The following is a 26,725-nucleotide window of genomic DNA, read 5'->3' on the forward strand; positions in this document are numbered from 1 at the left end:
CTGAAACTGGTCCATAAATCAATTTCGATTTCCTGCATCGGTTTTAAATTATTTTGTAAAGTAGTACTAAAAGTCCCAAAAAATTATGTATACCTCTGACTTTGGAATGATTTAATCAAGTTATTAACGCACGCACCCCAATGTCTAAGAGAGTAACAGTAATTTTAGGTGTTTCATTAATCAAACACGGAAAGATATCTTCCACTCAAGTCTAATCATCCTCTGGAATAGGATTAGGTTTAAGGTTTATTCAACATGAAAAAGTGATTCTCCTAGTATACTGTATACTGTACACGTGGTGACGTGCGTATATAACCGAGGCAGCTGTGTTTCATCAAAACCTTAACCTTAAAAAAATAAATAAGTCAAGACGTTGGGATGCTCTGATCTTCCCAAAGTCCTTGGATGAAAAAATGATTCAGCCTCCTCCTCCTCATTATTTTGAAAATGTTCGTAATCATTTGACTTTACAGCAACACAATATATAGTATATCGTTGTAATCATTATTTTTCTTTCTTGTCTGTTTATTGTTATTATCTTAAAATAAATACATAAGTTGGGTCGTCAGATAAAATTGCATGATTCAGGAAAGTAAAGTCCGATCCAAGTCACTCACGTAAAAGAGTTACAAAATTTACTTATTTAGGTTGTGTACATACTCTGTATATACAGAAATTCTAAAATATACTGCAAGCAAGACAACAGACGGGGTCCGTCCATAAACAGAACCCCTAATAGTCTAGCTAGCTAGTCGTCGAAAAATCAGCAGCATTTAGTTTGCCTCCGTGTCCTAAAAGTTGAAATTAAGGAAGGGATAATAATACTAATAATTAATAGCTAGCTAGTGTGTTAATGGTTGGGCTTTATTTGGTTCATCCCCACCAGTACCACCGCCACCACACCGGACGGTTAGTGCCAGAAAATGATCACGTGTGGCGCTCTGCTGAAAATTAGCTCGCAGACCCCGTAGCGCAACCACTTAATTTGTCCAACCCAACCCAAATATGACACGTTTGTAAACGAGGTCCCACACCCTGGCAGCTCTTAGCTTAAAATTTAATTAGGGAGGAGGATGAGGAGGAGGAGAAGGACTCATAATGTATACGCCAAATGCAACACTCGAAGCTTTTAATCATTCTTCCAAACAACTGTATCCCATTTTTCATGAATTTTTACACAAGGTTAAAAATTAATTTAAAGCGTTGTGTTGTACGTAGTACTACTACAAGTAAACTAACTAGTTAATCAAGTACGCTAGCTGATCAGCATATTATAATTAAATAATATACGCTAGTGTACTAGACTAGATGATCCACATTTTTTTGCTTGGAATTAAGATGGCCTTTTTTTTCTCTTATGTTTGTTGTGGGGATAATATATATAGCCTAGCTAGCATTAACTTATTTATCAACCAATGAAAGTGAAAATTAAAGCTGGGGTGGGGGATGCAAAATCACGTGGCTCTAACAACAAAGTTATGTAAATATAAGTAGTATGATTTTTTAGCTTCAAAATGGGGGACAACGAGACCTCTCTCTCAACCAATTTTTTTCTGATGTTATAATCGTAAAAAGAAAGAAAGGAAAAAAAAAAAAAAAGGGGGAAACCACGTGGCCGTCATCGATCAGTCACTTTCTAAAAAATTGGTTTCCTGTAGTTTTCAAGGAAAATTCGAGGCAGCACCATCAACATCATCATCAGATTCAGATTCAGACATATATAGATGACGACAGAGTCAAATAATTCAGTTCCCCGAAATGAATAAACGATGAACGAACCACCATGCACCAGTACGCTCCCCGGTCTTTTCTTTTACCAGCAATAATATTATTCTCCTATTCATTTCACACTTGCAATTTTTTTTTTTAATTAAATACTAATTGATAAGAGTACCTAATAAGTATATATACTAGTATGGGAATGGGACTATCTAGAAGTCTAAGAATCGATCAAGTTGTTGGTTAATTATTTAAACCTCTCTACTAATTAAGTCAAAAGAAAAAAAAAAAAACAAATTTAAAACGTACGACAAGGAGAGAAACAAGAAGATTAGAAGAAAAAAAGCATTACATTATCGACTAGTTTAAACGATAGCAGTGGGACTACTCTTTAAACTTGTCATAATTAAATTAAGCAGATAGAATATCTCGCTGGAAACTGAAAGCTATCCGCTTGAGAAAAACATTGAATTGGACGATGAAGAAGCTGACGTGGAGGACGAATTAGCTGTCGCTTGGAACTGCCTTTGTCTGAAACACTCCAATGAAATCGTCGTCGGCGTTTTGGATGGTGACGGAGACGATTTCATACCCGAATCGTTGGGTGACTCTGCACGCAGACCATCATTCGCATTAGTTTAGTTAAAATTAATTAATTAATTAGCTAGAGAGAGAGAGAGAGAGAATGAGAGAGGGAGAGATGATTTTTTAAATATAATCTGTAAGAGAGAGAGAGAGAGAGAGAGAGAAAGTACTTGGAGTTGGCTTGCCAGCAGAGTCGTGGGCGGCGGAGGCTGACTGGTGACATTTACGGCGGCGCCGGTTATGGTCAGCGAGTCGCTTACGGCAGCTACGTTTCCCGTTGTCGAATTCCGACAGCAAATGGAACCTGTAATGATAATAAGATCTATTTATATATCAAAGATTATTTGAGATGATAAAGATGAGTATATAAAATAAGCAAGCTAGCTAGGGCTAACAGAAACAAAAAAAAAAAAAAAAAGATCGATCAAGCCATTCATACATAACATTATATATATATATATATATATATATATCGGGATCCGACACACACACACGTACGAACTCTCTCAATGATTAATTAACTAACTAATTGTGATGATCGATCCCTTTTATAAATCTTTCTCTATATATAAAAAAGAAAGAAGCTGATTAATTAATTAATTAATTAAAAAAATATATATAATCTAAGTAGTAGTAGTAGATGGGAACAACAATACATTATAGGATGGATGCATGGTTGTACGGACGGACGAAGATGCCCCCACTTCCCATGGCCATGGAGATGGGATGATACTACTATAATACTAAAAGGTGAGAGGTTGTAGTGTACGGGTGAAATGAAAACTCAATGATGGATAATATCGTCAAAGCAAAAAAAAAGGTTGCAACTTTAGGGAGCACAAACACAAAACCTGCTGCATTGCTGGCAAAAGCGCTGGCTTAGTCCGGCGGCCACTACCGTCGATGCTTTTGAGTGGAATTCGCACACTTTGTGCCTCCTGTGGTAGTGCTTGGCGTGGCTCAGATCCGCGTTGCATCCCTCAGCTTGGCACCGTGGCGTGCTCAGCGGCGAGTTCCCCATCCCGGACTCACCCGGTCTTGACCGCCTGTACAGCCTGCTCACGAAGTCGTCGTCCGCCGCCGAGAAGTAAGTACGCCCTCCCAGGTTCAGCCCGATCCTGTTTGAAGTGAAATCGACTTCGGTCTTGGGGATGAGGAAGTTGTAGGAAGAACCGGACCCGCCCCCGCCGCCGCCTCCGGATCCTGTATGGTCGTACGAGTACAAGGCCGGAGAGGAAGAGTGGGGATGGTAGATGGGATCGGAGGCCACGTAAGGAGAAGTGGTGGTGCGTGGGTCGTAAAAGGAGTACTGGTGATGAAACTGGTTGCTCTGCTGGTTCTGGCCGTAGACGACGGCGGTTGTTGTAAGATGATGATGATGTTGGTTAGAAGAGCTGAAGGCCGAAGAGAGGAGCGGAGGAGAAATGGTGATGTGACGGTGGTCGTTGTAATTAGAGGGGTCGAAAATGGAGAGGGCACGGGTCGGGTCAGAGTCCGGGTGGTTCCTTTCATCCCCGGGGAGAACAATGGAGGAAGGATTCTCCCATTCGTAGTCCAACATGTTGCAATCCCGAGGAAGATCTCTTCTTCTCTTTCTCTTTTTTTTTTAAAAAAAAAAAATGAAAAAAATAATAATCAAATCAGAGTAATGTAGTAGTAGTAGTAGTGAAAGAAAGAGAAAGAGAGAGAGAGAAGCTAATAAAGGAAGGGGAGAGGAGACATGTCGGTGCGGAATAGGTTATGGAGTGGTTTTAATGGTCTGAAAGCAAAGCGACGTACTACACCTCTATTAGAATTACAGTCTTTCTTTCTTTCTTTCTTTCTTTCTTTCTTTCTTTCCAATAAACCCTAACTTTCTATTTGTAGGAGGAGGGGGAGCTCGATCCTTCTTTATCTCTCTCTCTCTATATATATAAAAGGTTTTTCTATTAAATTTTAAAAATATTTGTATTTCTTAGGAAATAAATATTAAATAACAGAGGGGTGGATATTGAATTCATCTTTAAAGAAAAGAAAAAGGGGATATAATTAATATATAGCTGTCTTGTCCTATACTTGTAAAAAAAAAAAGAAGAAAAAAGTGAAGATGGAGGAGAGAAAGAGTAAGGGAAGAAAGAAACTCACACATCACATGGGTCGAGGAAGCAGAGTGTGTGTGAGTGTCTGTGCCATTTTTTTGACTGATCTCAATTTTTTACCAATCATCATATTTTTACCACTAAAAGCTTTCTTTTTGTATTTTTTGTTTTTCAGTTAAAGTTGAATCCATTTCCTTTTTCTTTAACAAAAAAGAAAAAGAAAAGAGAAGCGTATCTATTTTAGCAACGTTGATAATGGGGGAAAAACACAACAATAATGGTTTTATGTGCTGTAATAAAAAAAGAAACAGAAGTGAATTTTGTAATGGAAAAAAAAGAAAAAGGAGTAGTGTGTAATTTCATGTGGGTTGTTAAGGATGGGAAGAGAGAGAGAGGTGCAAGTAAAACGCGTTTGTTTGTTTGTTTGTTCGTTCGGCTCTAATTATATCGGTGGGCCCATATTCTGTTCTTGGGCCTCTCTGTTTTCATTATACAACTCTTTTTTTATTTTTCTTTTCTTTTGTTGATAAAATACTTTTTTTTAAGTATATGTTGGATACAAAATAAATATCCGTTTTCATCAATTGTATGTCTACACGTAAGAGTTTTTTTAATAAAAAAACGAAAGAAAAATATCTGTTGTTGTTGCACAAATAAATAAAACTACTAATAGAATAGAGTAGAAGAAATGAGAAGAAGGGAAAAGAAAAAAAAGGAAAGGGGGAAAACGCCAAAAAAGAAAGAAAAGAAAGATGTGTGTGTGTGTTGGGGTTTATAAAGACAGGATGGCACAAGTGGTAAATAGATGGCAAGTAGAAGGTTGATCGTTTATAGGAAGACAGAGTGACCGATCGTATGGTATTTGGCTTTGGCTCTCTCTCTCTCTCTTTCTCTCACACACCCCAATTATTTAAAGAGATTGTTAATATTGATTCATTCGCCTCTCTAATAATATCTCACGCGCTACTACTATACGCCTTGCTGTAGCTGATAAATCAATCGACGGTCCACGATTCGACGGTACATGTGTCAGGGAGCACAGGGGAGAGAGTAGCGTGAGTGTGAGCGTAGCCGAGAGACTGAGTGAATGTTGTGTGGTAAAAATGATGAATTGAGTCAGTCCAAACCAACAAAATTAGGAAAACAAAAAAAAATGAGAGAGATGAGTGAAGTAGGCCCTCTCCCCCCCCTCCCTACCTTTAGGTTGCTCAAAGGCTGCCATCGACGTTGACCCCCTAATCGTACGGACTCAGACTCTCTCTTATCCCCTCCCTCCCTCCCTTTCTCTCTTTTTTTTTTTTTTTTTTTTTGGTTATACCCCCAAAACATAAACAAATACTACTACTACTGTATAGAACAAAAACACTTTCTATTTTCATATTTTCTTGATTCGGGATATATATGTATTTATTATTACATGTGTGTGTATCTCTCTCTCTCTCTCTCTTTTCTATAGAAATATATAGTACACAGTTAGGAGGCTTTTTTAAATTCCAGTGTGAAGGAGACCATTGATCATATATAAGACAAATTGCATTCACCCACACCCACAAAAACAAAAAGGACACTACTTAACTAACTAACTCCTAATTAAATGAAGCTCTCAAATCTCTCCAACAACTCTCTCAATCTACTCTATGTTTCATACTAGACTAGTTTTGTTATGACTTATCAGTAAAAAAAAAGGTAAGTTAAGTAAGTAAGTCTTGATTTAAAATAAAAATAAAATAAAAGAACAAAAGGGGTTGGGGGGTGCATAAGAATAGAGAAAAAGGCAAAGAAAAAGAGGGAGGATCATGCTACACCAAACTTGTTGCCTTGTCAACATCTCTCTTAAGTGAACCCAAAACGTTTTTTTAAAAAAAAGAAAAGAAAAAACACTACTTATTGCACTTTCTCACTCATCCTTTCTCCCCGCTCAACCTCCTCCTTTCCCACATAGTATTACACATTACACTACTACTGCTTAACATTTTGTATGTATGCGAGATACACATTTATTTCAAAATTTAAGGATTAAAAATTCTTTTTACATCTTTAAAATTATATTCAAATGTACCAATGAAAGGGAAAGCTAACTAACGACTGTAGATAGATATACACGTGTTGGTGCAGCTCCTTTGGGGTTTAGCACTCTATTTATGAAACTAAATCTTGATTATTTATTTATTTATGAATCTAAATTTTGATTGTTTGATAAATAAATAGCCAAACAATCTATTTATGAAACTATACTACTATAAATTACGTACATATATGCGCCTTGTTGTGATGGATGATGATAGTTAAGAGTACTTAAGAGTAAGACACACTACTCTACAGTTTACACTACTAGGAAACTGTATCTCTCTGTTTGGGCCTTAAGGGCAAAAATAAGCCCATTGGGTCATATTTAGATTGGGCTTGAATGAAGAATGCCTTCTTCTTCCTTGTCAACCTGCCGGCCGGGAACCAGGTTTTAGAAGCGGTGGATGTTATTTGGCGGCTAACAATGGTTTCTTCCGTGCCTAAAAAACTACAAGCTTTGTTTGTCTCCAACTCTCAACCAGCCAAATCCACGAATGCAGGGTCTACCAAATCAAAACTCGCCAGGTCCTTGGCGCGTGCTGTAAACTCTTCTAACGCGTGGTCCGACGAACTCGAGTCTTCGCTATCATCTCTTCATCCTTCTGAACCCCTCTCCAGAACCGCCGTTCTCCAAACCCTGCGTCTCATCAAGGTCCCTTCCCATGGTCTTCGGTTCTTTGACTGGGTTTCCAACAAGGGCTTCTCTCACAAAGACCAATCTTTTTTCCTCATGTTAGAGTTCTTAGGTCGAGCTCGCAATCTCAATATCGCTCGCAATTTCTTGTTCTCCATCGAGAAAAGGTCTAATGGCTGCGTTAAGCTCCAGGATCGCTACTTTAACAGCTTGATTAGGAGCTACGGAAACGCTGGGCTCTTCCAGGAGTCAGTGAAGCTGTTCGAGACCATGAAGAAGATGGGCATCTCGCCTTCCGTGGTCACCTTCAACAGTCTTCTCTCTATTTTGCTTAAGCGTGGCAGAACTGCTATGGCCCATGACTTGTTCGACGAAATGCGTCGTACCTACGGGGTCACCCCAGACTCTTTTACTTTCAACATATTGATTAATGGCTTCTGTAAGAATTCCATGGTGGACGAAGCCTTTCGGGTTTTTAAGGAAATGGAGCCGTATCATTGCGATCCTGATGTTGTTACATATAACACCATCATCGATGGGTTATGCAGAGCCGGCAAGGTCAAGATTGCGCATAATGTTTTGAATGGAATGATGAAGAAAGCTACGGACGTGCATCCCAACATTGTTAGTTACACTACCCTGCTGCGAGGGTATTGTATGAAGCAGGATATTGATGAAGCATTGCTTGTGTTTCGTCAAATGCTGTGTAGAGGGCTGAAACCCAATGCTGTTACTTACAATACTCTGATCAAGGGGCTCTCGGAGGCTCAGAGGTATGATGAAATCAAAGATATCTTGAATGGAGGGGATGATCCATTTACCACTTTCACTCCAGATGCCTGCACTTTTAATATTCTGATCAAAGTTCACTGCGATGCTGGACATCTGGATGCAGCTATGAAGGTGTTCCACGAAATGGTGGATATCAAGTTGCATCCTGATTCAGCTTCATATAGTGTTTTGATTCGTACTTTGTGCCTGAGAAATGAATTTGACAGAGCCGAGAGGTTGTTCACTGAGTTATTTGAGAAGGAAGTACTGTTAGGCAAGGATGGATGCCTGCCTCTTGCTGCTGCTTATAACCCGATGTTCGAATACTTATGTGCCAATGGAAAAACGAAACAAGCTGAGAAAGTTTTCAGACAGCTGATGAAACGAGGAGCGCAAGATCCACCCTCTTACAGGACTTTGATCATGGGTCACTGCAGAGAAAGTAAATTCAAGGCTGCTTACGAGCTGTTGGTTCTCATGCTGAGGCGGGAATTTGTACCTGATCTTGAAACCTACGAGTTATTGATTGATGGGTTATTGAAGATAGGTGAAGCTCTTCTTGCTCACGATACCCTGCAAAGGATGCTAAGGAGCTCTTATCTTCCGCTTGCAACCACTTTCCATTCTGTACTTGCAGAACTTGTGAAAAGGAAATTTGCTAACGAGTCCTTCGGCTTGGTAACGCTAATGTTGGAAAAACAAATACGACAGAACATTGATCTTTCAACGCATGCTGTCAGATTGCTTTTTAGCAGTGCACAGAAGGAGAAGGCGTTTCTGATTGTTAGGTTGCTTTATGATGACGGGTATTTGGTTAAGTTGGACGAATTACTTGATTTCCTATGCGAGAACAGAAAACTTGTTGATGCGCACACACTTGTTCTGTTTTGTCTGGAAAAGAGTCAAATGGTAGATATTGAAACCTGCAACACAGTCATAGAAGGGCTCTGTAAGCATAAGAGGCACTCTGAAGCGTTTAGTTTATACAATGACTTAGTAGAACTGGGAAACCACCAACAGCTTAGCTGCCATCTGATTCTGAAAAATTCCTTAGAGGCTGCTGGAAAGTGGGAAGAACTACAGTTTGTGTCAAAGAGGATGGTTACAATGAGTATATCAGATGATTGCCCTGGATTAGAACAAAGCATATCCACTTAAATCTTCTTGAGCTGGAGGTAAGACCGTGCATCTGGTTTCTGTTAAAGAGGTTCCCTTTCTCTTTATATCCGTTTTCAATTTTTGTGTCTAAAATTATCCATTGGCATATGTAAAATTCTTGCCCTTCAGCAAATTAACACGTTTGTATTCATCTTCTCTGTTACAGGTCTCTACGAACGTTGCAACTCTCTGTTCCTAACTTTCACCTTCATGGTACCTATTACCTACGCAGATTAGGTTTTTATTGTTTATCCCTCGAAAATAGGTGTCATGGTGTTTTTTGCATTTCTAACCAACAAAAGGTCAAAGAATCACCAAACCAAACCCTAATAAAATAACCAGGTCTCTCTTTCCATGATCCTCACTCTTCAGCACCAAACTCTCCCCAAGAAAACCATCTACTCTTCCTTTATAATCCCTTGCTTTTGCTGATATTCTGCATTCACCATCTTTCTTCTCGATAACTACTTGAGTTTTTTTTTCTTTTCTTTCTCCGCTTACATAGAGATGTCAAATTCTAGGATGAATGGTGTTGAGAAGCTATCCACAAGGCGTGTCGCTAATCCAGGGAAGGCAACAGTACTTGCTCTGGGCAAAGCCTTCCCAAGCCAAGTCGTTCCTCAGGAGAATCTAGTAGAAGGATTTCTACGAGACACCAAATGTGATGACGCCTATATCAAAGAGAAGCTGGAACACTTGTGTAAGCCCTCAGTCTCTTTATATATATTTTTTTTCACTCAGCTATACTCTCTTTTGAAATGCCGAAAGGTTGCTAATGTTTTGTGCTGTTGTTTAGGCAAAACCACTACCGTGAAGACGCGCTACACTGTATTGTCCCGAGAAATACTGGATAAATACCCTGAGCTAACAACAGAGGGTTCACCAACAATCAAGCAAAGACTTGAAATTGCAAACGAGGCGGTTGTGGAAATGGCATTGGAAGCCAGTTTAGGTTGCATCAAGGAATGGGGAAGGCCAGTGGAAGACATCACTCACATTGTCTACGTCTCCTCGAGCGAGATCCGATTACCTGGTGGGGACCTATACCTCTCAGCGAAGCTAGGCCTGAGGAATGACGTGAACAGAGTGATGCTCTATTTTCTGGGATGCTACGGAGGTGTGACTGGCCTCCGCGTGGCCAAAGACATTGCTGAGAACAACCCGGGAAGCCGTGTTCTTCTCACAACCTCTGAAACCACCATTCTCGGGTTTCGCCCACCAAACAAAGCTCGTCCGTACGATCTAGTTGGAGCTGCTCTGTTTGGAGATGGTGCAGCTGCTGTGATCATCGGAGCTAACCCGAAAGAGTGTGAAGCTCCTTTCATGGAGCTGCACTATGCTGTTCAGCAGTTCTTGCCAGGGACACAGAACGTGATCGACGGGAGGTTGTCAGAGGAAGGCATAAATTTCAAGCTAGGACGAGACCTCCCGCAGAAGATAGAGGAGAACATAGAGGAGTTCTGCAAGAAGCTGATGGGAAAGGCTGGTGATGAGTCGATGGAGTTCAATGACATGTTCTGGGCTGTTCATCCAGGGGGACCTGCGATTCTGAACCGTCTGGAGACAAAACTAAAGCTGGAGAGAGAGAAGCTGGAGAGCAGCAGAAGGGCGTTGGTGAACTACGGGAACGTGAGCAGCAACACGATACTGTATGTGATGGAGTATATGAGAGATGAGCTGAAGAAGAAAGGCGAGGCCGCACAAGAGTGGGGACTTGGCTTAGCATTCGGACCTGGAATCACCTTCGAAGGCCTTCTCATCCGCAGCCTCACCTCTCCCTGAGTAATTGTGGCGAAACAAAATACATATAGATATGGAATTTTACATTTGGTTACATATATAAACTTATTGTAAGCATGAAATGAGTATTGTTAAATTAAACCACATCTATTACAAGATGCATGTGACTAGGAATGTTGGAAAAAGTCAGAAAAGTTGCAAACACGTGTCATAAAAGAAAGGACTAAGCTACTTGGAACCACAGAAACAAGAAGACACCAAACCCGTTACTTTCACTAAAAACAAGGGCTCATTCTCCTTTTTAATTCACGCACAGACACTTTGGCAGAGAGGGACATCGACGAACCATGAACTCATCGTGCATTGATTTCGTCATGTTCAGTCGAGGACAACACGATGAGGACAACATGTCGACACGTCGTCCATGGAAGAGGCCGGATAGTCATCAGCATCATAAGCATCTTAACTTGTCACCAAACGAAGATGAAGAGCTTGCCAACTGTCTTGTGTTGTTGTCCAACTCAGGGGAAGCGCACGGAGGAGATCATCATCATCATCATCATAAACATGGACATGGTAAGGGGAAAACCGTCAAAAAGCAAAAAACCGCTCAGGTGTTCCAATGCAAAGCTTGCAAGAAGGTGTTTACGTCGCATCAGGCATTGGGTGGACACAGGGCAAGCCACAAGAAAGTGAAGGGCTGCTTTGCCTCTCAAGATAAAGAAGAGGAAGAGGAAGAGGAATACAAAGAAGACGATGACGAGGAGGAAGAGGAGGAAGATGAGATGGAGGATGAAGACAAATCGACGGCTCATATCCCAAGAAAGAGATCCAGCAACAGTCACGAATGCACCATATGCCATCGCGTCTTCTCATCGGGACAGGCCTTAGGAGGGCACAAGAGATGCCATTGGCTGACACCTTCCAATTATCTTCGTATGACGACGTCGTCACTCCACGATTCGGTAGGCAGAACTCAGGCCTTAGATCAACCATCTCTCGATCTCAACTTAGCTTGCCAAGAGTACTCCGTCGATCCAACGGCCATGAGCGTAGGGATGATCCAGAGAGATGGTGGTGGTGGTGGTGGCAATAATCACAACGCTACTTCATCTTCATGGTTAAAACTCGCAAGTGGTGACTGGTCTTGACGACTGACTAAAATTAATTAATTAATTAAGTTGCTAATTACATATATATATATATATATATTATTTAACTTTCAAAATTCGTTTATAATGATGATCTTTACATACAATTAATTAAGTCAGTGCATGAATTTTATATATAGACTTGTATGGATTTTATATGAATTACACTCTTTACGCCTTTTGCAGTGCTATACTACTACGTACTGTTTTTACGAGCCATAAGTTGTGCTCTAAACCCAATATATAGTTTGAAAGAGTGATGTATAATATGTACTTGTTTAGCTATCAAGAACAAATAAAATTTGGAAGTAATAAATCACACTGAATTAAGATAAATAAATGAATATCATGCACGGATGAAATAACTCTTGTGATACTAACTTATATAGTAGTATATTTTTAGATCAAAATGCTCTTATTACAACACCGAAAACGCATAAACAATAGTCAACCGAATTGATGAACTTTTTAACAACACACTACTACTAGCCCCTAAGAGAGAGCCGTCAAGCCGGTTCATAACTTAACCGGGCCGGTACAATGATCCTCCTCTGGTTTTGATGGTTCCCTCTTCTCTTGCTTTTGCATCGTCCCAGAAAAAAGGTCCGAGAGAAGAATCGGATGATGATGATGATGATGATGATGAGTAGGTGGAGGAGGAGCTTGGCCTCTTCGACCTCTCTTATCTCAATCCCGCGGCCTCACATAACAACAAGAGCCATGTCCTTCTCTTGCTCTTCTTCTTCGTCTTCTTCTTCGCTTCAATTGGTTATCGAGTACCACAAGCAGACGAAGCATTCATTGAACGGTTACGCGAGAGGTCCTCGAGGTCTGGACTGGGCCAATCAGCCCAATCCCTTTCGCCGTTACCTCTCTGCTCCTCTTCTTCCTCTCCTACACCCTAACGACGACGACGACTCTATCCTCTGCTCCTCCTATTGTTCTCTGTTCGAGTCGCTTCCTCCTCCCAAGCCAGTCTCTCTCTCAACCATCTCTGACCTTTTCTACCATTCCCTCGCTCTCTCCGCCTGGAAGACCATCGGCTTCTCCACCTGGCCTCTCCGCGTCAACCCCAGCAGCGGCAACCTCCACCCAACCGAGGCTTACCTCATCGCTCCGCCCATCGATTCGCTCTCCCAATCCGCTTTCGTAGCCCACTATGCTCCAAAAGAGCACTCTTTGGAGGTTAGAGCTCAGAGCATTCCCTCTTCGTTTTTCCCTTCTTTCTTCCCAGCCAATTCCTTTCTCATAGGCCTTTCTTCCATCTTCTGGCGCGAAGCTTGGAAGTACGGCGAACGAGCCTTTAGGTACTGCAACCACGACGTCGGCCACGCCATCGCCTCTCTCTCCATCGCTGCAGCTGAGCTCGGCTGGCACGTGAAGCTTCTCGACGGCTTCGGATCCGATGATCTCAAGAGGCTTATGGGAATCCCTCACTTTCCCTCTTTTGAAGGCAAAGGCAAAGGCAAAGGTAAGCTCCCTGAGGTTGAATCCGAACATCCTGACTGCTTGCTCCTCGTTTTCCCAAACGGAACTAGCAGAGATGTCATCATCGACTTAGACTACCTCGGGATTAGCTCTGCCATTAGAGATTTCCCAACTAGTCTAGATTGGATTGGGAAGCCCAATGAGCTGAGTAAAGAGCATTTTTACTGGGACATCATCTATAAGACTGCCAAGGCTGTAGAAAAGCCTCCATCCATCATCTCCACCTCTTGTATTGATGCTTCTTCCTTCACAAGCAGCAGCGCTCTCTTCAGCCAGGGTTCATATCACGAGGTAACGGCCAGGCAAGTTGTTAGGTAGAGAAGAAGTGCTGTTGATATGGACGCTGTTACTTTTATAGACAAGTCTGCGTTTTACCAGATACTGATGCACTGCCTCCCTTCCGGCTCCGGCCATCCCCAAAGGCAAGGGGATCAACTTGTACTGCCGTTTCGTGCTCTTCCTTGGGATTCTGCTGAGGTTCATCTTGCCTTGTTTGTCCACAGAGTTTCCGGTTTGCCAAAGGGTTTGTATTTCCTAGTCAGAAACGAGGATCATCTCAGCCATCTCAAGACTGCTACGAGGCCTGATTTTGAGTGGGAGAAACCTGATGGATGCCCCGATGATCTTCCTCTCTACAAGCTCACCGAGGGTGATTGCCAGAAGCTGGCCAAAGGACTATCATGTCATCAGGTACGCGGATGATTTCAGTAATCCTTTCCTTACTTGCGTTATGATAAGTCGTATCATGGTTGGTGGATGCAGGACATTGCAGGGGATGGATGCTTCAGCTTAGGCATGATAGCTCGGTTTGAACCGGCGCTGCGGGAGAAGGGCTCATGGATGTATCCTCGACTCTTCTGGGAGACGGGTGTTGTTGGCCAAGTTTTGTACCTGGAAGCACATGCAATGGGGATCTCAGCTACCGGGATTGGGTGCTATTTCGATGATCCGGTTCATGAGATCCTCGGGATTAATGACTCTAGCTTTCAGAGTCTGTACCATTTCACTGTCGGAGGTCCCGTTGTAGACAAGCGGATCATGACTCTTCCTGCTTATCCTGGTCCTACCACTACCGATGCCTAGATCATCATCATATACTCTCTACTCCGGGTGCGGTGAATCAGCCTTCATTTTTGTAATCTCGTGCCACGTTTTAGATCCATAATAACGAGTTAATCTGTAATAATTTGGTCTATCAAATAGAGACTATATATATATATAACTTAAAGTCTATCTATCTAAATGATTTTTGGTCATTTAGATACTATTACCAATCCAAGTTTAATAGGATGATACCGTAGTTGGATAGTTTTCCTCAGATGAAATTCATGCTGTAATTAAAGCCTAGAAGATTTTTTGGATTTTGTTTTCATAAAAGTATTCGTAACAATAGAAATACTAGTGTTTTTCCTTTATTTTATTCTTGATAAGAAAAAAAATCTAACAATGCTTAGATGAGCTTGAGTTAACGTAAAAATCTAGAAAATATAAAATTAAAGAAATCTAGAAAATTAAAGATTATATTTTTTTGTAGATAAGTTTTTGTCAAGAAATCCAATATATATATAATACATATGGTCATAGAAATGGAGAAAAAGAAAAAGACAGATTTAAAAAAAAAAGAAAAAAAAAAAAGGAAAGCTTAATTTTGGGGTGAGGTTTTGCCATGGAAATGCAAACGGAAAAGAGAAAAGCTTCACCGAATCTTCCCGTTGATTTAGAGATAGAAATACTGTCAAGATTGCCTGCAAAATCTGTGGTGAGGTTTCGTAGCGTGTCGAAACTGTGGTCATCCATCACCACCACTCCTCATTTCATCAATTCTTTCAATGTCCACTCGTCTGCTCGGCCGTCTCTTCTGCGTGTCATAGAAGATGGGATGGAGCGGATCTTCTTCTCACTCTCCTATCACCAGGACCCCCAAAACCGTTACACTCCGGTGGAAAAATATCATATGCTGACCTCCTCCGAACTTGTAGGTGCTTCCGGTGGAGATCGTCCCTTCCCCTTGCCCATCACCTATAGAATTTTAAACTCCATCAACGGCTTGATGCTCTCTACTGATAATAGATATACCATCACCGTTTGGAACCCGTCCTTGAGACAACATGTCGTATTACCGGACCCTAAATTCCATTTCGACTCCCCACTACTATGCTATCTCGGACACGATCCCATCGACCAAAAGTATAAAGTGTTGGCTATGTCTTGTAATAAATATTCTCGGGGCGGAAACATTAGAGTTCTTACGTTGGGAGCTCAAGAATCGTGGAGAGTTATCAAAGTTCCCTCTGGCCTTTCCCAAGACCAAGACGACATACCCTTGAAACACTCCATCAAGTCGGGTATTATATATAATGAGAGTCATGTCCAAGGTGGACTATGCATCAACGGAGTTGTTTATTTTCATGAGACCCTTAGTAATTTTATTATGAGTTTTAGTGTCAGATCAGAAACATTTGATACAATCAGAAAAACCGATGGTGCATGTGGTATTCTTGACATATGTGCGACATATGCTCTGATAAACTACCAAGGGAAGTTAGCTTGGATTAGATAAATAATTTATCAACTTGAAACAGAAAAAAAAAATCAACTTGGTTTGCAGATTGTATATCAATTAGAAGAACACCATTCATGCTTGAAGAGGAAGGTAAGCTTTAGAGATATGCTTATTATCTTTTTCTCAATTAGAATAAAAGAGAGATAAAATGTATAGAGAGGTAAACTGTATATATACATACAACACATACGGAGCCGGCGCTGAGAATAAATGAGTTGCAAGCCAAAAATAAAATTTAGGCCAACAAATTAATGGAAAAACAAAAAAATGCAATAATAGGTCATAGTGAAACACGAACTCAGTATCTCAGCAACAACACCTACACCTTTAACCAAACTAAAAAGGAAATTTTTGAAAAATTCAGGGCCGAAATATTACTTATCCCACAAATGGCCGCAAGCACAGCCAATGTTTGATTTGCTTGGCCTAAAGGCCGCCTCTGAACACATATATATCTTTCTTTCCTTTTTTGTCAAACACAACAAATATATATCTATAATTTTTAAAGTATGAAACACTTATAAAAAATGGTATGAAAATTAACAGTTAGAAAGCTTGGATACTGAGGCTTAAACATTTGTGGATGAATGAAAGCTTAAACTGATGACCTTAACAGTTTTTAAATAGGCATTAGATTACTTAGGGCTTTCAAAGATTTCAGTGATATTTAATTCTTTTGCTAAACAAATAAAAGATAGGCTTATGGATATTTTTTAGTTTGTTCATATAGTTTTGTTTTGGAAATAATTATTAATTCTGTTTGTTTTATAAGAATACTCCATGGATAAAATATTTGTTTAGATTGCAATCTTCAATTTAATTGTTAGGTTTTCTTTATGAAGGATGAAAGAAAAATAAAATAAAAAGATTATTTTTTACTATTATATGAAAAGTGGCCCTAAGCCCCTAATGAAGGGAGCATATATAGCAGAGATTACTAGAAGCTATATAGCAACTCAAGGATAGCTATATAAATCGATACTGAAAAATAAACTAACAGCAGAACTGAATCAATAAATAGCCAAAAAAGGTTTTAAACAAATTACTAGAAGCTAGCTTCTTCAATCTTTTCCATTAAGTCGACATAACAGGGGATCCAAATGAAGAATAAAAAATAAAGAAAATAAGCAAAAGGTGAGGCTTTGGGGTTCAAAGAGATGCAATAACAAAAAAAAAAAAGTCTTCTCCTTAACGTATCTACTCACCTGATCCCAAGTCTTGTCTCTGGACAAGTGTATATATGCTGGTTTGCTTATCCACTCTTCTTTCAATTGCAACAATATTAGTTTCTTCTTCTTCTTTTTTAACTTCAACTAAAAACATTTTGAGACGCAAGCCGTGTCAAATTCACCAGTATTGTGGTTTGAAGGGCTGAGCAGGAGCCCCTGCTATGTCTTTTTCCGACAGCAATTTCAGCTTCTGCGACCACATTTTAAACAGTTGGAAGAATCTCTTAGATATGATTTTTGCCTTTAGCCAATCATCAACTGTTAAAAGGTATATATATGTTACCGTGATGTACTGTGGGGGATCGTCGAAACTAGTAGAGCCTAGTACCACTTCTCTCCTCAAACTGCTTGTCAACTTGTGGCAAACTCGGAGCTGTCAAAAAAGTTTAGTCTCATCACTTGTTTTTTGCAATGTTGTTGACACAAGATTTGATAAAAGAAGCATATATAGCATTCACTACACAAGTCTGATTTGTTTGAATGTATACCTCGGATCGAGTTGCCCCACCAATAATGAATACAAAGATGCGTTGCCCCAGCTTCTTGAAGTCCGTAGAAGCACTTTTCAACACTGAATCACTGAGTGAGAAGAAACATACCCCCCTACTCTTAGAACAACCAAAAGTGGACAAAATTACAAAAAAATGTAAAAAGAGAGCGTGCCTGGAGTATCCATCGTCAGAAGTCTGATTACGCGCCCATGTTGCAGTTCTTCTTGATCTCATAGAATGAGGGGTGGCTTTTCGCTCTGGAACCGCTGTAGGAGCAGAACTCTTCCTTACTGATCCTGTTTTTGGTTCACTCTCCTCCCTATGACTTGATTGGTTCATACATAGATATTCGCTTTTAGATAGATCGCCTTTCACGAGTTTCTCAAGCAGCTCCTGCAACAGCAACAATCAACATAATTAGCAAAGGCTTAGCTGATCAGCCACTTCATGATTACATATAGTTGATAAGCCGGGGGGTGTTCTGTATTCATCTATCTACCTCGATCATGGGATAAAACCGGAACAGTTGCCATGTTTCTTCTTCACCGGATCGATCTTTCCTGTTTGCTTGTTTTGTCTATACCAAGTATGTAAAAGAGTATTCATAAAACCGTCTTCTTCTTCTCGTTAACTAGTTAGTGTGGATTTTTTCATATAACTAAACCGAATCTTATACCTTTCCAGCGTCAAACTTGAGGGAGAAACTACCGGATTTAGCCTTGTTTTCCGGAGATCCAGCTATCAATTGCATGTTGCTTATAACCTTCATATCTACAGGTGACAATCTAGCAAGCTGATAATATCATTATATTTATTAGCAATCTGTTCCATGCGTCACAAAATCTCTAGCTATCACACGAATTAAAAGCTATACCTGCATTAGCTTTACACCCTTGTCACCTTCAAACTTCTCGGGGTACACTGTTGCATAAATCATCAATAGCCGTAATTTGTTTTCCGGGTTTGTGTCCTGTATTGTAAATATATGTGTAAGTCAGTCCATAGGCTAAATCAATGCATGCGGCTATATATGTAGTTTCTTGTCTATGCATATATGCTTCAAGCTTATTCACCTGATTTGTCCTCAGAAAGTTGATAACGTCCTTGGCAGCTGCGTCTCCGAAAACAAGATCTTGTTCCAGCTGCCCTAGATCCCGAAGTCCTGTGTCTCTGATTATTCTATTAATCTTTCCAGCTAGCTGAAGTTTTATTATTATAAAATATAACTGTCAGGATCGGAACCACACAATATTCAAATTTGAGATGGTGAGACAAACCTCTACATGAGTGGAGAGTTTGTCAACTTGTTCTCCATATTGCGGCAAAGCCTGAACTATTTTCTGCAGATCTCGTGTAGACAACTCGCTACCGTCCCTGAGTCACATTAGGCCAAGATGTTCATTATTAAACTATACATATCAAGCAAGTCTGTGTGGAATAACTTACAAGGAACTAACAAATTTCAAGATATATCAAACTTAACTTTCCATGGTATAAAAGTATAGTAATACGGAAAGATAAATTCGTAACACTGACTTTGATCTCATTTGTGCGGCTTTGTTCTTTGAAGTAAAGTTGGTCATTTTCTCATGCAAACGCTCGCTAGCCTAAAACCAAAAGACATGATGGGTATATTAACCAACATGGGTGAGCTATTCAGTGAAATATATTCAAAGTTTACAGTTGTGTTATACATCTGCTATATGTGTGTGCCGAAGCTCGACCCACACTGGATCATGATCTTCAAGCACTATCTCCTTTTTCTCTGGAGGCCCACCAGTTTTACTGGGAACCTAGTAAGTAGCATATGGTAGAAAAGTTAGAAGGAGGGAAATAGAGAGGAAAGTGAATATAGATAGAATAATTACCTCAATGACATGTTTATTCCCATCCATGTCAAGCAAATCATGGCACATAGCATCATAGGTCCATTCGTGTATGATTGGAGCGATCTACAGTACAGTAACACGTCACTCTCGTTATAGAGATAAATTATCAACATGGACTCTAAATAAGGGGTATTTGTAGGAGAGATGAGCCTTAAAAACCTGATCCACTGATCTATCGACAATGAGCAGCTCACATGTTTCGGTCTGGGGAAAGTTGGGAATGGCTTTAAATTTTGAGATACAGTCCCAAATAGCAGCAGCAAGCTTTGAAGGAACCAAGTCCCGCGAAGCCGTGGACTTAGCAGCTCGATACCGAACAAAGGGTAGTTCCTAAAAAAACACCAAGTATATATATATAAGCTAGAAAGTATCCTACAAGACGCGTATGTATGTATGTAAATACCTTTAATGAAGCAAATACGGTAGCAATTCTAGTAGCCATCACATTCAAACAGATATCAAAGTGGCGTGAATTCTCAGCATCTTCAGCATAGAGCGTTTCCAATGCTTGCTCATGATCAGTTAGAAATCCCTGGTCGTAACAAGTAAGATCATCATCATCAGCATCATCGAAATAACTAGCTAACTGAAGCTACTTTGCAGCTTCAGGAAATGGAACATAATTTGGTTATGCGTAAAGAATAGTACGTAGGTACCTGATTATCTATGGGGAAATACTCCATGTTCATCTGCAAATTGAAGTAGTAAAATATTAAGATGAGCGAGCACAGAAGAAAATGTTAGGGGTACGTATGTACATGGAGTAAATAAAAGGAAGAAGGAAGGGATGATATTATATAGGATAGGATCTGTTAATGACCTCTCTTAATGCACCAATGCGAGGTAACACGCTTGAATCACTTTTGATGTGATTGACCAATTCCTTGGGGATAGAGGAGCTGAAAAATATAAATGCCCTGAAGAAAACAGAGAGAGAGAGAGAGAGAGAGAGAGAGAGAGAGAGAGAGGGGAAAGAAATCACAATCACATTGATATACATATATTAATTGGTTGAAGAAAAGATGATGGAAAGAGGTTTGTTGTTGTAGTTGTTACTTCCTGTACAAGGGTTCCCTGCCAGACATGTCGGAAAGAAACATAACAATGCTGCAAGAGAGCGGGGGAAGATGATCAGTCAGAGAGATGTATAAATCAGAATGAGAGGGGAAAATAAAATAAAATAAAAGAAAATAAATGGATTGGTATATATGTTACTTCTCTTTGGAAGGTTGCATAAAGTAGATAGCGTCCATGCCAGGCATTGGTTCCCTTCTCTTAAAAAGTTCTTCAACCACTGATGGAGGATGACAAGTAGTTGTTAGTAATCAATAAAGGAGAGCAAGATAAGAGAGAGAGAAGACAAAAAAAAAAAAAAAAAAAAAAAAAAAAAAAAAAAAAAAAAAAAAAAGAGGAGGGATTTGGTATATTACAGGAAATGCCTTGATCAGTGATATCTGCCATCTTGCAAGACTGAGACATTACTTTGACCGTAACTCTATCCATTATTAGTATCTGCACCACCGACACAACCAAACCCCCCCCCCCCCCCCCCTCTCTCCTTAATTAGTATTTTCAAATCATCGTTTCATATTATGTATCTATGTATGTGTATCATCAAATACTAAAGCTTATAAGAAAGAAGAGACCTTCCAAGCTTTAGAGTCCCCAGTTTTGGTAGATCCAAGCATCTCGTGTAGCAATCCTGAAACCACACACCCCATTTATAATAATGATTTTAGCCCTTTTTTAATATCGTCCCACCAAACAATTTTGAAGAAAATAAAAGGAAGAAGGAGTCGGAGAAGAAAGTGAACGTACGATCGCGGCTGATCTGACGAAAGAACTTGTAAGAATCTGCGCCATGAGAGGATGATGTCTCTGAATCGGAGAAGGACATAATGAATCAATCAAAACAGAGTAACGTAGTAGTAGTAGGAATAGGAATTTCTCTCAGCCAGCAGTAGAAGATGAATGAGACAGAGACACGCAGTGCGTGATTTCATTTTCTTCCATCATCATCATAGACATAGAGAGAGGAGCGGAGAGCAAATGGTTTTTTTGTATGGCTCAGCTTACAATTTGGGACAACCAACCGAAACCAAAGCACTCACTCTATTATTAGTCGCTTTCCCTAATTTCTCCATTCTTAAATTAGCAGCAGCTGCATCCAATTCATTCGTATTGGATTAGCAGCTTTCCTTCTTTAATGGGCTTTAAAAGGGCCTATATTTTGGGTGTTTATCATTTATTAGTGGGCTTAATGAGCCCATTAATCAGATTTCCCTTTTGTGTTCTTTTTTTTTTTTTTGAAATTAATCATCTGAATTGCATCATCAATTCATCATCATCGGATGAACGAAATCAGAAAATCGAACAGAAATTGGGGGGTTTAGGGTTCATCATCAACCTGAATTTGAATTTGTCGAGATAACAAACAAATCAAATCGAAGAAAAGAAAATGGGGAGTATTGTAAAGGCGTATTATTATTGTCAGCACAAGAGCAGCAGCAGTTTTCAGCTTCACCACCATTATTACAGCAGAGGAAGAACTACTACTACTTCCAACCTTCAGAACCCTGTTTCCCTCTTCGCCTTCACTTCTCCTTCCATTTCATCTTCTTCTTCTTCTGATCCCCCTTCTCCTTCTCCTTCTCCTTCGTCTTCATCTGCATCTCCTCGTCCTATTAAACACCAATTCGTTGGAGGCGGCCACTTCATCATTCCCTCGATCGCTGTGGCTGCTTCCGCCTGCTTCTTCCTCCGTCTGCACCTTAACCCTCCTATCGTCACCTCCTCTCCCCTTGATGATTTCCAACTCCAACTGGAGGAACCAGGTTCTATCAGAGAGCTCCCTCTCCTCCACCGCAATCATCATTATCTCCTCAAAGCTCTTCACTTTTACAAAGTCAAGCCAGGTACGGTCCTCAAACTCCTTGACGTTTACGACTCCGATAGCTACGACTCCTTGAAAGCCCGCATTCGTTTGTCCGCCGAGTGGTTGGAGACTGCCAGGAGAGAGCTCGATGAGGTTGCTGAGAGGGACCCTGCTCGGGTCATGGAGTACTCCCAGGTGGTTGATGAGCTGATGGAGATTCTCAGGGACATGGACCTTTACATCGACAAATGCCAAAAGGACAACGTCAAGGGTTACCTTCGTTCCTGCAACCGCTTGCTTGCCCGTGTTAGGAGGATGGAGGCTCAGATTCTCAATCTCCTCAAAGAGTTTCATGAGGAGGATGACCAAGGACCTGGAGGACAGACTTAACTTAGTCTTGTTGTTTAGGAACAGATAGGTGCACTTTTTGTTTCCTATATATATACTTTTACTTTTACTTTCATGTGGAATTGAGTTATGTTTTGGTTCTAATTAACTTCTATCTATGGTCGAGATTAGGATGGTAAAAACACTTGTTATGTTTTCCATGTGACAGCAATACGAGAGAGATTTCTTGGTTTTCCATAATTCTTAACATGATGATGATGATGATATGTGTTAAGTGGTGGACAAATTACTCAATTTTCCATACACGAATGTTTGTTTCATATCTAAGTGCACAATTGCTCTTACTCTTCCCTTATTTATTATTTTGTATTTGGTTTATATGATTTTTTTTTTTGCAGCTATTGGACAGGGTAAATTGCTTCTTGCAGCCACTTGTCTTTTCTTTTGGGAGGAGGTTTTAGCTTACAACTTTCATATGATGAGCTCTGACAAAACAGAGAATGCAGTTATAGGGAATAGTATTGCATACCTCTGGTATCACGAAAAAACAAAACTTGTACTTACTGAATGAGATAGTGTAATCTTGTAGTGAATCGTTATTTCTAAATGCATCGACTATAGAAAATGTGATGTTGGCTTTCTATGTATACAGTGGCAATCCCAATGCTTATATAAAGTCCTGCTTTTGTGGGATCCAGCTAGTAAGCTTTTTCTTGGTCACTAGATGTTTTTCTTGGTTGATTCAATCTACGACGTACGTCCACGCCACCCCGTCCTCTGCACCAAATCTTTCAACTTCCGTCTCAAGCGGTGGCCATGACTACATCTATAACCGCCCCCCCCCCGCCCCCCCCCCCCCCCCCCCCCGCCCCCCTTCTGCGTCCTTCATCGATCGACATGTCTTATCTCCATAATGTACATCATCGTCGATCGTTACATTTCTTTATAGTTTGACGAGCGGGTCTCTCGGCATAATCACTTTCCAATACTGTATTTTCATTACTTTAGTATATAAAATCCATTTCTAATCATACACACTTTATTGTAATGATTATATACAGATATATACTCATGGGTTCATATTTTCCATTTTAATTGGTTTAAAAATAATAATAATAACAATAACAATAAAATCCTCTCCTTGTTAGGGAATTTGGACTGGGGGGTTTCTATTTGTAGTTTTATGAGAGCAACTGTTTTTGGGATATGTTGGAAAAAAAAAAGTTTTATTTATAAAGATGGTGGACCTGCTGAGTGCTGATAGTACTGTCTTGGTTTGCAAAGGAAATGGCCAAAAGAGAGTTTTTTTTTACCAAGAATAATGTTACGTTGGACCAAATTAAACAAAAAAAGGGGCCACCGAATCATATTGCCCAAAATAAATTAAAAAGTACCTCAACAATAGGAAGTTTATTAATTTATATAAAATCATAATCCAATATGTAGTAGTAATTAAGCATGTGACTTTTATATTTTGAGCGAGGTCAAATTTTTGAATAACGTTTCTTACTTTTTCTACTCTAATATAACATGTGACATTGACTACTCGATCATACACATGCGAGTTTACGTTAAACATTATTTAAAAAGCTTTGTTCTTCGTTCAAAAAAAAAAAAGTAGTAGTGTTAGGAGATAACTAATAAAAGAATGATATTATAATTGCAGGGATTATTTTTGTCAATCAAGAAAAGAGACGCGTCTTCCATAAAATTATATTTCCAGTTAAGTATTTAATTAGAGGGTTTCCTTTATAGTATGAAGATTTAAATACATGCAGTAAAAGTATTGTAATATAATTCATGACATGATGATACGAGTATATTACTCTTGTACGGTAAAAAAATTGTCCACACGTAAAATAACAGTTAGATTATAATTATATATCATTATCTGAATTAAAGTTATACAATCAAAAACAACAAATATACTGAATGCATGATACAGAGAATAAAAGGGATGAATACACCACTGAATTTAAATTGTTATAGCAACGGAAAGATTCTAGTCGTGCTACTCAAATTTTATGCAAATAAATGTACAAACAGCTATATAATTAGTTTATCCAGGTTACAATGTGTGTCCTCCCTTGGTAGGTCGACCGTTGAGTACAATGTGTGTGTAATTGTGATCAAATTGAAAGAACAATTAACAATTCTAATGTTTTTTTTTTGTTCACAACGAAATATATATCATATGGTTTACATAAGTATATTATATGCATATTACATATATATATATATACTCCTTTCATACCTTATTTCGCTTAATATAATATTTATATATATACCTCTGTTTTCTTTTGTTTTTTGCTTTGCTCATTTCACTTTATATAATCTCTATTTAAAAAATTAACGGTAGTTGATTCGTGATAACAAAATGTCTAAATCCTTTATATACCAAATGTGAAAATAATAATTTTTCTTGATCCAAATGTTGATCACATTTGGTATATGTGTGTCAGTATGCTCTGCTTTCTTCATCGACGTCGATTGTAACAGCTCTGTCACAACGCACTTAGTCCCTAGCGTCTTTGCTATGGCTGATATACTAAGCATTGCGGTTGGGTTTGGTGCCTCCTTTTACTTGATATATTACATATGGAAGATGATGACTCCTTAACCCGACCACTGGTTTAATTAGGGTCTGGCATCTCTATGTTTTTATTTTTTTGGGGATTCATTTAAATGTAATTTGAGACATCTACAGATGTATAAGGAAAAATTTTCAATAAAAGAGGTCTCATTCAATACATACTAGCAGAAATTAAAGAGGTCTCGAAAAGAAGCAACTTGTACGTATCTTCAAGGTTCTTCTCTTGGTGCACGAACACGCTCTCGAGGATATTGCAGGCAAATAAGCACGATAAGAAATAACCCGCAACTAATTCCCCCAACTAGAGCTAAAGTCTCCCCTATGTAATACATCAAATAGAAGGAGGCAAAAAACCCAACAATGATGCTTAGAATATCAGCTACAAGAACCCATACCATCGAAAAAGCAGCCGCTGATGCAGTGTACAAGAGGCCGTATGCAATTCCTAGTCCCAGAAATGGATACACGACATGCTTTTTATAGGCTTCAAGGAAACTCATCACCATTACCTCAACAAGTAATTTCCTTTATTTTTAACAAGATTAAATCCCACACATACGACAAATTCTCAATATTTATATTTGAAAATTAAGTTAAATCATCCATGTAATTATATAAAATTATATTAAATATGTTATCAAATTATTCATCGATTGAAAAATTTAAGAAAATTACATTAATTTTTTTATTTTGATTCTCATAATTTTCTTATATTATGTTAATTACTAATTTTAACACATCAAATTTGTATATTTTAATCACTTTTCTGTATAAATTTCTTTTTACTATATGTTATTATGTTTATAACAAATAATAATTGCAATTAAACTACATATATTTTTCTTATTAATTGCACATATTTTTCTTATTAATTGCACATATTTTTCTTATTAATTGCATATTTTCTATTAAAATTAATAATTTAATAGAAAATTCCTATTAGATTTAATCAGGTTACTTTTGGTTTTACATATTTTACAAAATATTAATTATAATCTTTTTATTTTTAGGATTTTTTAATTTTAACTATAAATTTTTTAATTAGGATCTGGCATCTCTATGTTTTTATTTTTTTGGGGATTCATTTAAATGTAATTTGAGACATCTACAGATGTATAAGGAAAAATCTTCAATAAAAGAGGTCTCATTCAATACATACTAGCAGAAATTAAAGAGGTCTCGAAAAGAAGCAACTTGTACGTATCTTCAAGGTTCTTCTCTTGGTGCACGAACACGCTCTCGAGGATATTGGAGGCAAATAAGCACGATAAGAAATAACCCGCAACTAATTCCCCCAACTAGAGCTAAAGTCTCCCCTATGTAATACATCAAATAGAAGGAGGCAA

General features: G+C 39.0%; 9 protein-coding genes across 10 annotated transcripts; 7 read left to right on the plus strand and 2 right to left on the minus strand.

The window, feature by feature from the left end:
- Positions 1 to 1,944: 1,944 nt before the first annotated feature.
- LOC104759048 (squamosa promoter-binding-like protein 8) lies at positions 1,945 to 4,308 on the minus strand. The gene is made up of 3 exons (XM_010482020.2): positions 3,156 to 4,308; positions 2,475 to 2,608; positions 1,945 to 2,329 (listed from the first exon to the last, which is right to left on the minus strand). The coding sequence occupies exons 1-3, from the start codon at positions 3,863 to 3,865 to the stop codon at positions 2,166 to 2,168; spliced, it is 1,008 nt and encodes a 335-aa protein (XP_010480322.2). The 5' UTR covers positions 3,866 to 4,308; the 3' UTR covers positions 1,945 to 2,165.
- Positions 4,309 to 6,735: 2,427 nt separating this feature from the next.
- LOC104774281 (pentatricopeptide repeat-containing protein At1g02060, chloroplastic) lies at positions 6,736 to 9,012 on the plus strand. Its single transcript, XM_010498922.2, has one exon. It carries the CDS (start codon positions 6,790 to 6,792, stop codon positions 9,010 to 9,012), a length of 2,223 nt encoding a protein of 740 aa, XP_010497224.2. The 5' UTR covers positions 6,736 to 6,789.
- A 522-nt stretch (positions 9,013 to 9,534) lies between these two features.
- Positions 9,535 to 10,908, plus strand: LOC104754359 (type III polyketide synthase A). The gene is made up of 2 exons (XM_010476532.3): positions 9,535 to 9,712; positions 9,809 to 10,908. The coding sequence occupies exons 1-2, from the start codon at positions 9,535 to 9,537 to the stop codon at positions 10,792 to 10,794; spliced, it is 1,164 nt and encodes a 387-aa protein (XP_010474834.2). The 3' UTR covers positions 10,795 to 10,908.
- A 161-nt stretch (positions 10,909 to 11,069) lies between these two features.
- LOC104754358 (zinc finger protein ZAT7-like) lies at positions 11,070 to 12,082 on the plus strand. Its single transcript, XM_087495033.1, has one exon. It carries the CDS (start codon positions 11,100 to 11,102, stop codon positions 11,901 to 11,903), a length of 804 nt encoding a protein of 267 aa, XP_087351159.1. The 5' UTR covers positions 11,070 to 11,099; the 3' UTR covers positions 11,904 to 12,082.
- Positions 12,083 to 12,524: 442 nt separating this feature from the next.
- Positions 12,525 to 13,709, plus strand: LOC147923200 (uncharacterized). Its single transcript, XM_087495032.1, has one exon. The coding sequence runs from the start codon at positions 12,525 to 12,527 to the stop codon at positions 13,707 to 13,709; it is 1,185 nt and encodes a 394-aa protein (XP_087351158.1).
- An 18-nt stretch (positions 13,710 to 13,727) lies between these two features.
- Positions 13,728 to 14,647, plus strand: LOC104754357 (uncharacterized). Its single transcript, XM_010476531.3, has 2 exons — positions 13,728 to 14,081; positions 14,154 to 14,647. Exons 1-2 carry the CDS (start codon positions 13,728 to 13,730, stop codon positions 14,472 to 14,474), a joined length of 675 nt encoding a protein of 224 aa, XP_010474833.2. The 3' UTR covers positions 14,475 to 14,647.
- Positions 14,648 to 15,057: 410 nt separating this feature from the next.
- LOC147923201 (putative F-box protein At4g21240) lies at positions 15,058 to 15,951 on the plus strand. Its single transcript, XM_087494965.1, has one exon. It carries the CDS (start codon positions 15,058 to 15,060, stop codon positions 15,949 to 15,951), a length of 894 nt encoding a protein of 297 aa, XP_087351091.1.
- Positions 15,952 to 16,943: 992 nt separating this feature from the next.
- LOC109124783 (protein transport Sec1a) lies at positions 16,944 to 21,741 on the minus strand. 2 transcript variants are annotated; one of them, XM_010476528.3, is made up of 21 exons: positions 21,382 to 21,741; positions 21,210 to 21,265; positions 20,994 to 21,075; positions 20,779 to 20,857; positions 20,620 to 20,670; positions 20,384 to 20,480; positions 20,220 to 20,252; positions 19,967 to 20,095; positions 19,723 to 19,893; positions 19,543 to 19,626; positions 19,369 to 19,467; positions 19,211 to 19,281; positions 18,952 to 19,048; positions 18,748 to 18,873; positions 18,549 to 18,644; positions 18,351 to 18,467; positions 18,174 to 18,251; positions 17,847 to 18,067; positions 17,672 to 17,762; positions 17,467 to 17,556; positions 16,944 to 17,373 (listed from the first exon to the last, which is right to left on the minus strand). In XM_010476528.3, the coding sequence occupies exons 1-21, from the start codon at positions 21,458 to 21,460 to the stop codon at positions 17,302 to 17,304; spliced, it is 2,019 nt and encodes a 672-aa protein (XP_010474830.2). In that variant the 5' UTR covers positions 21,461 to 21,741; the 3' UTR covers positions 16,944 to 17,301. The 2 variants fall into 2 exon arrangements, with proteins under 2 accessions (XP_010474830.2, XP_010474831.2); XM_010476529.3 differs by lacking the exon at positions 20,994 to 21,075 and having other exon boundaries at positions 21,382 to 21,716.
- A 136-nt stretch (positions 21,742 to 21,877) lies between these two features.
- Positions 21,878 to 23,411, plus strand: LOC104754355 (uncharacterized). Its single transcript, XM_010476527.3, has 2 exons — positions 21,878 to 22,856; positions 23,185 to 23,411. Exon 1 carries the CDS (start codon positions 22,022 to 22,024, stop codon positions 22,826 to 22,828), a length of 807 nt encoding a protein of 268 aa, XP_010474829.2. The 5' UTR covers positions 21,878 to 22,021; the 3' UTR covers positions 22,829 to 22,856; positions 23,185 to 23,411.
- The last annotated feature ends 3,314 nt before the right edge of the window (positions 23,412 to 26,725 follow it).

This window comes from Camelina sativa, chromosome 17, assembly GCF_030686135.1.
Source record: "Camelina sativa cultivar CO46 ecotype springtype chromosome 17, ASM3068613v1".
Lineage (NCBI taxonomy): Eukaryota > Viridiplantae > Streptophyta > Magnoliopsida > Brassicales > Brassicaceae > Camelina > Camelina sativa.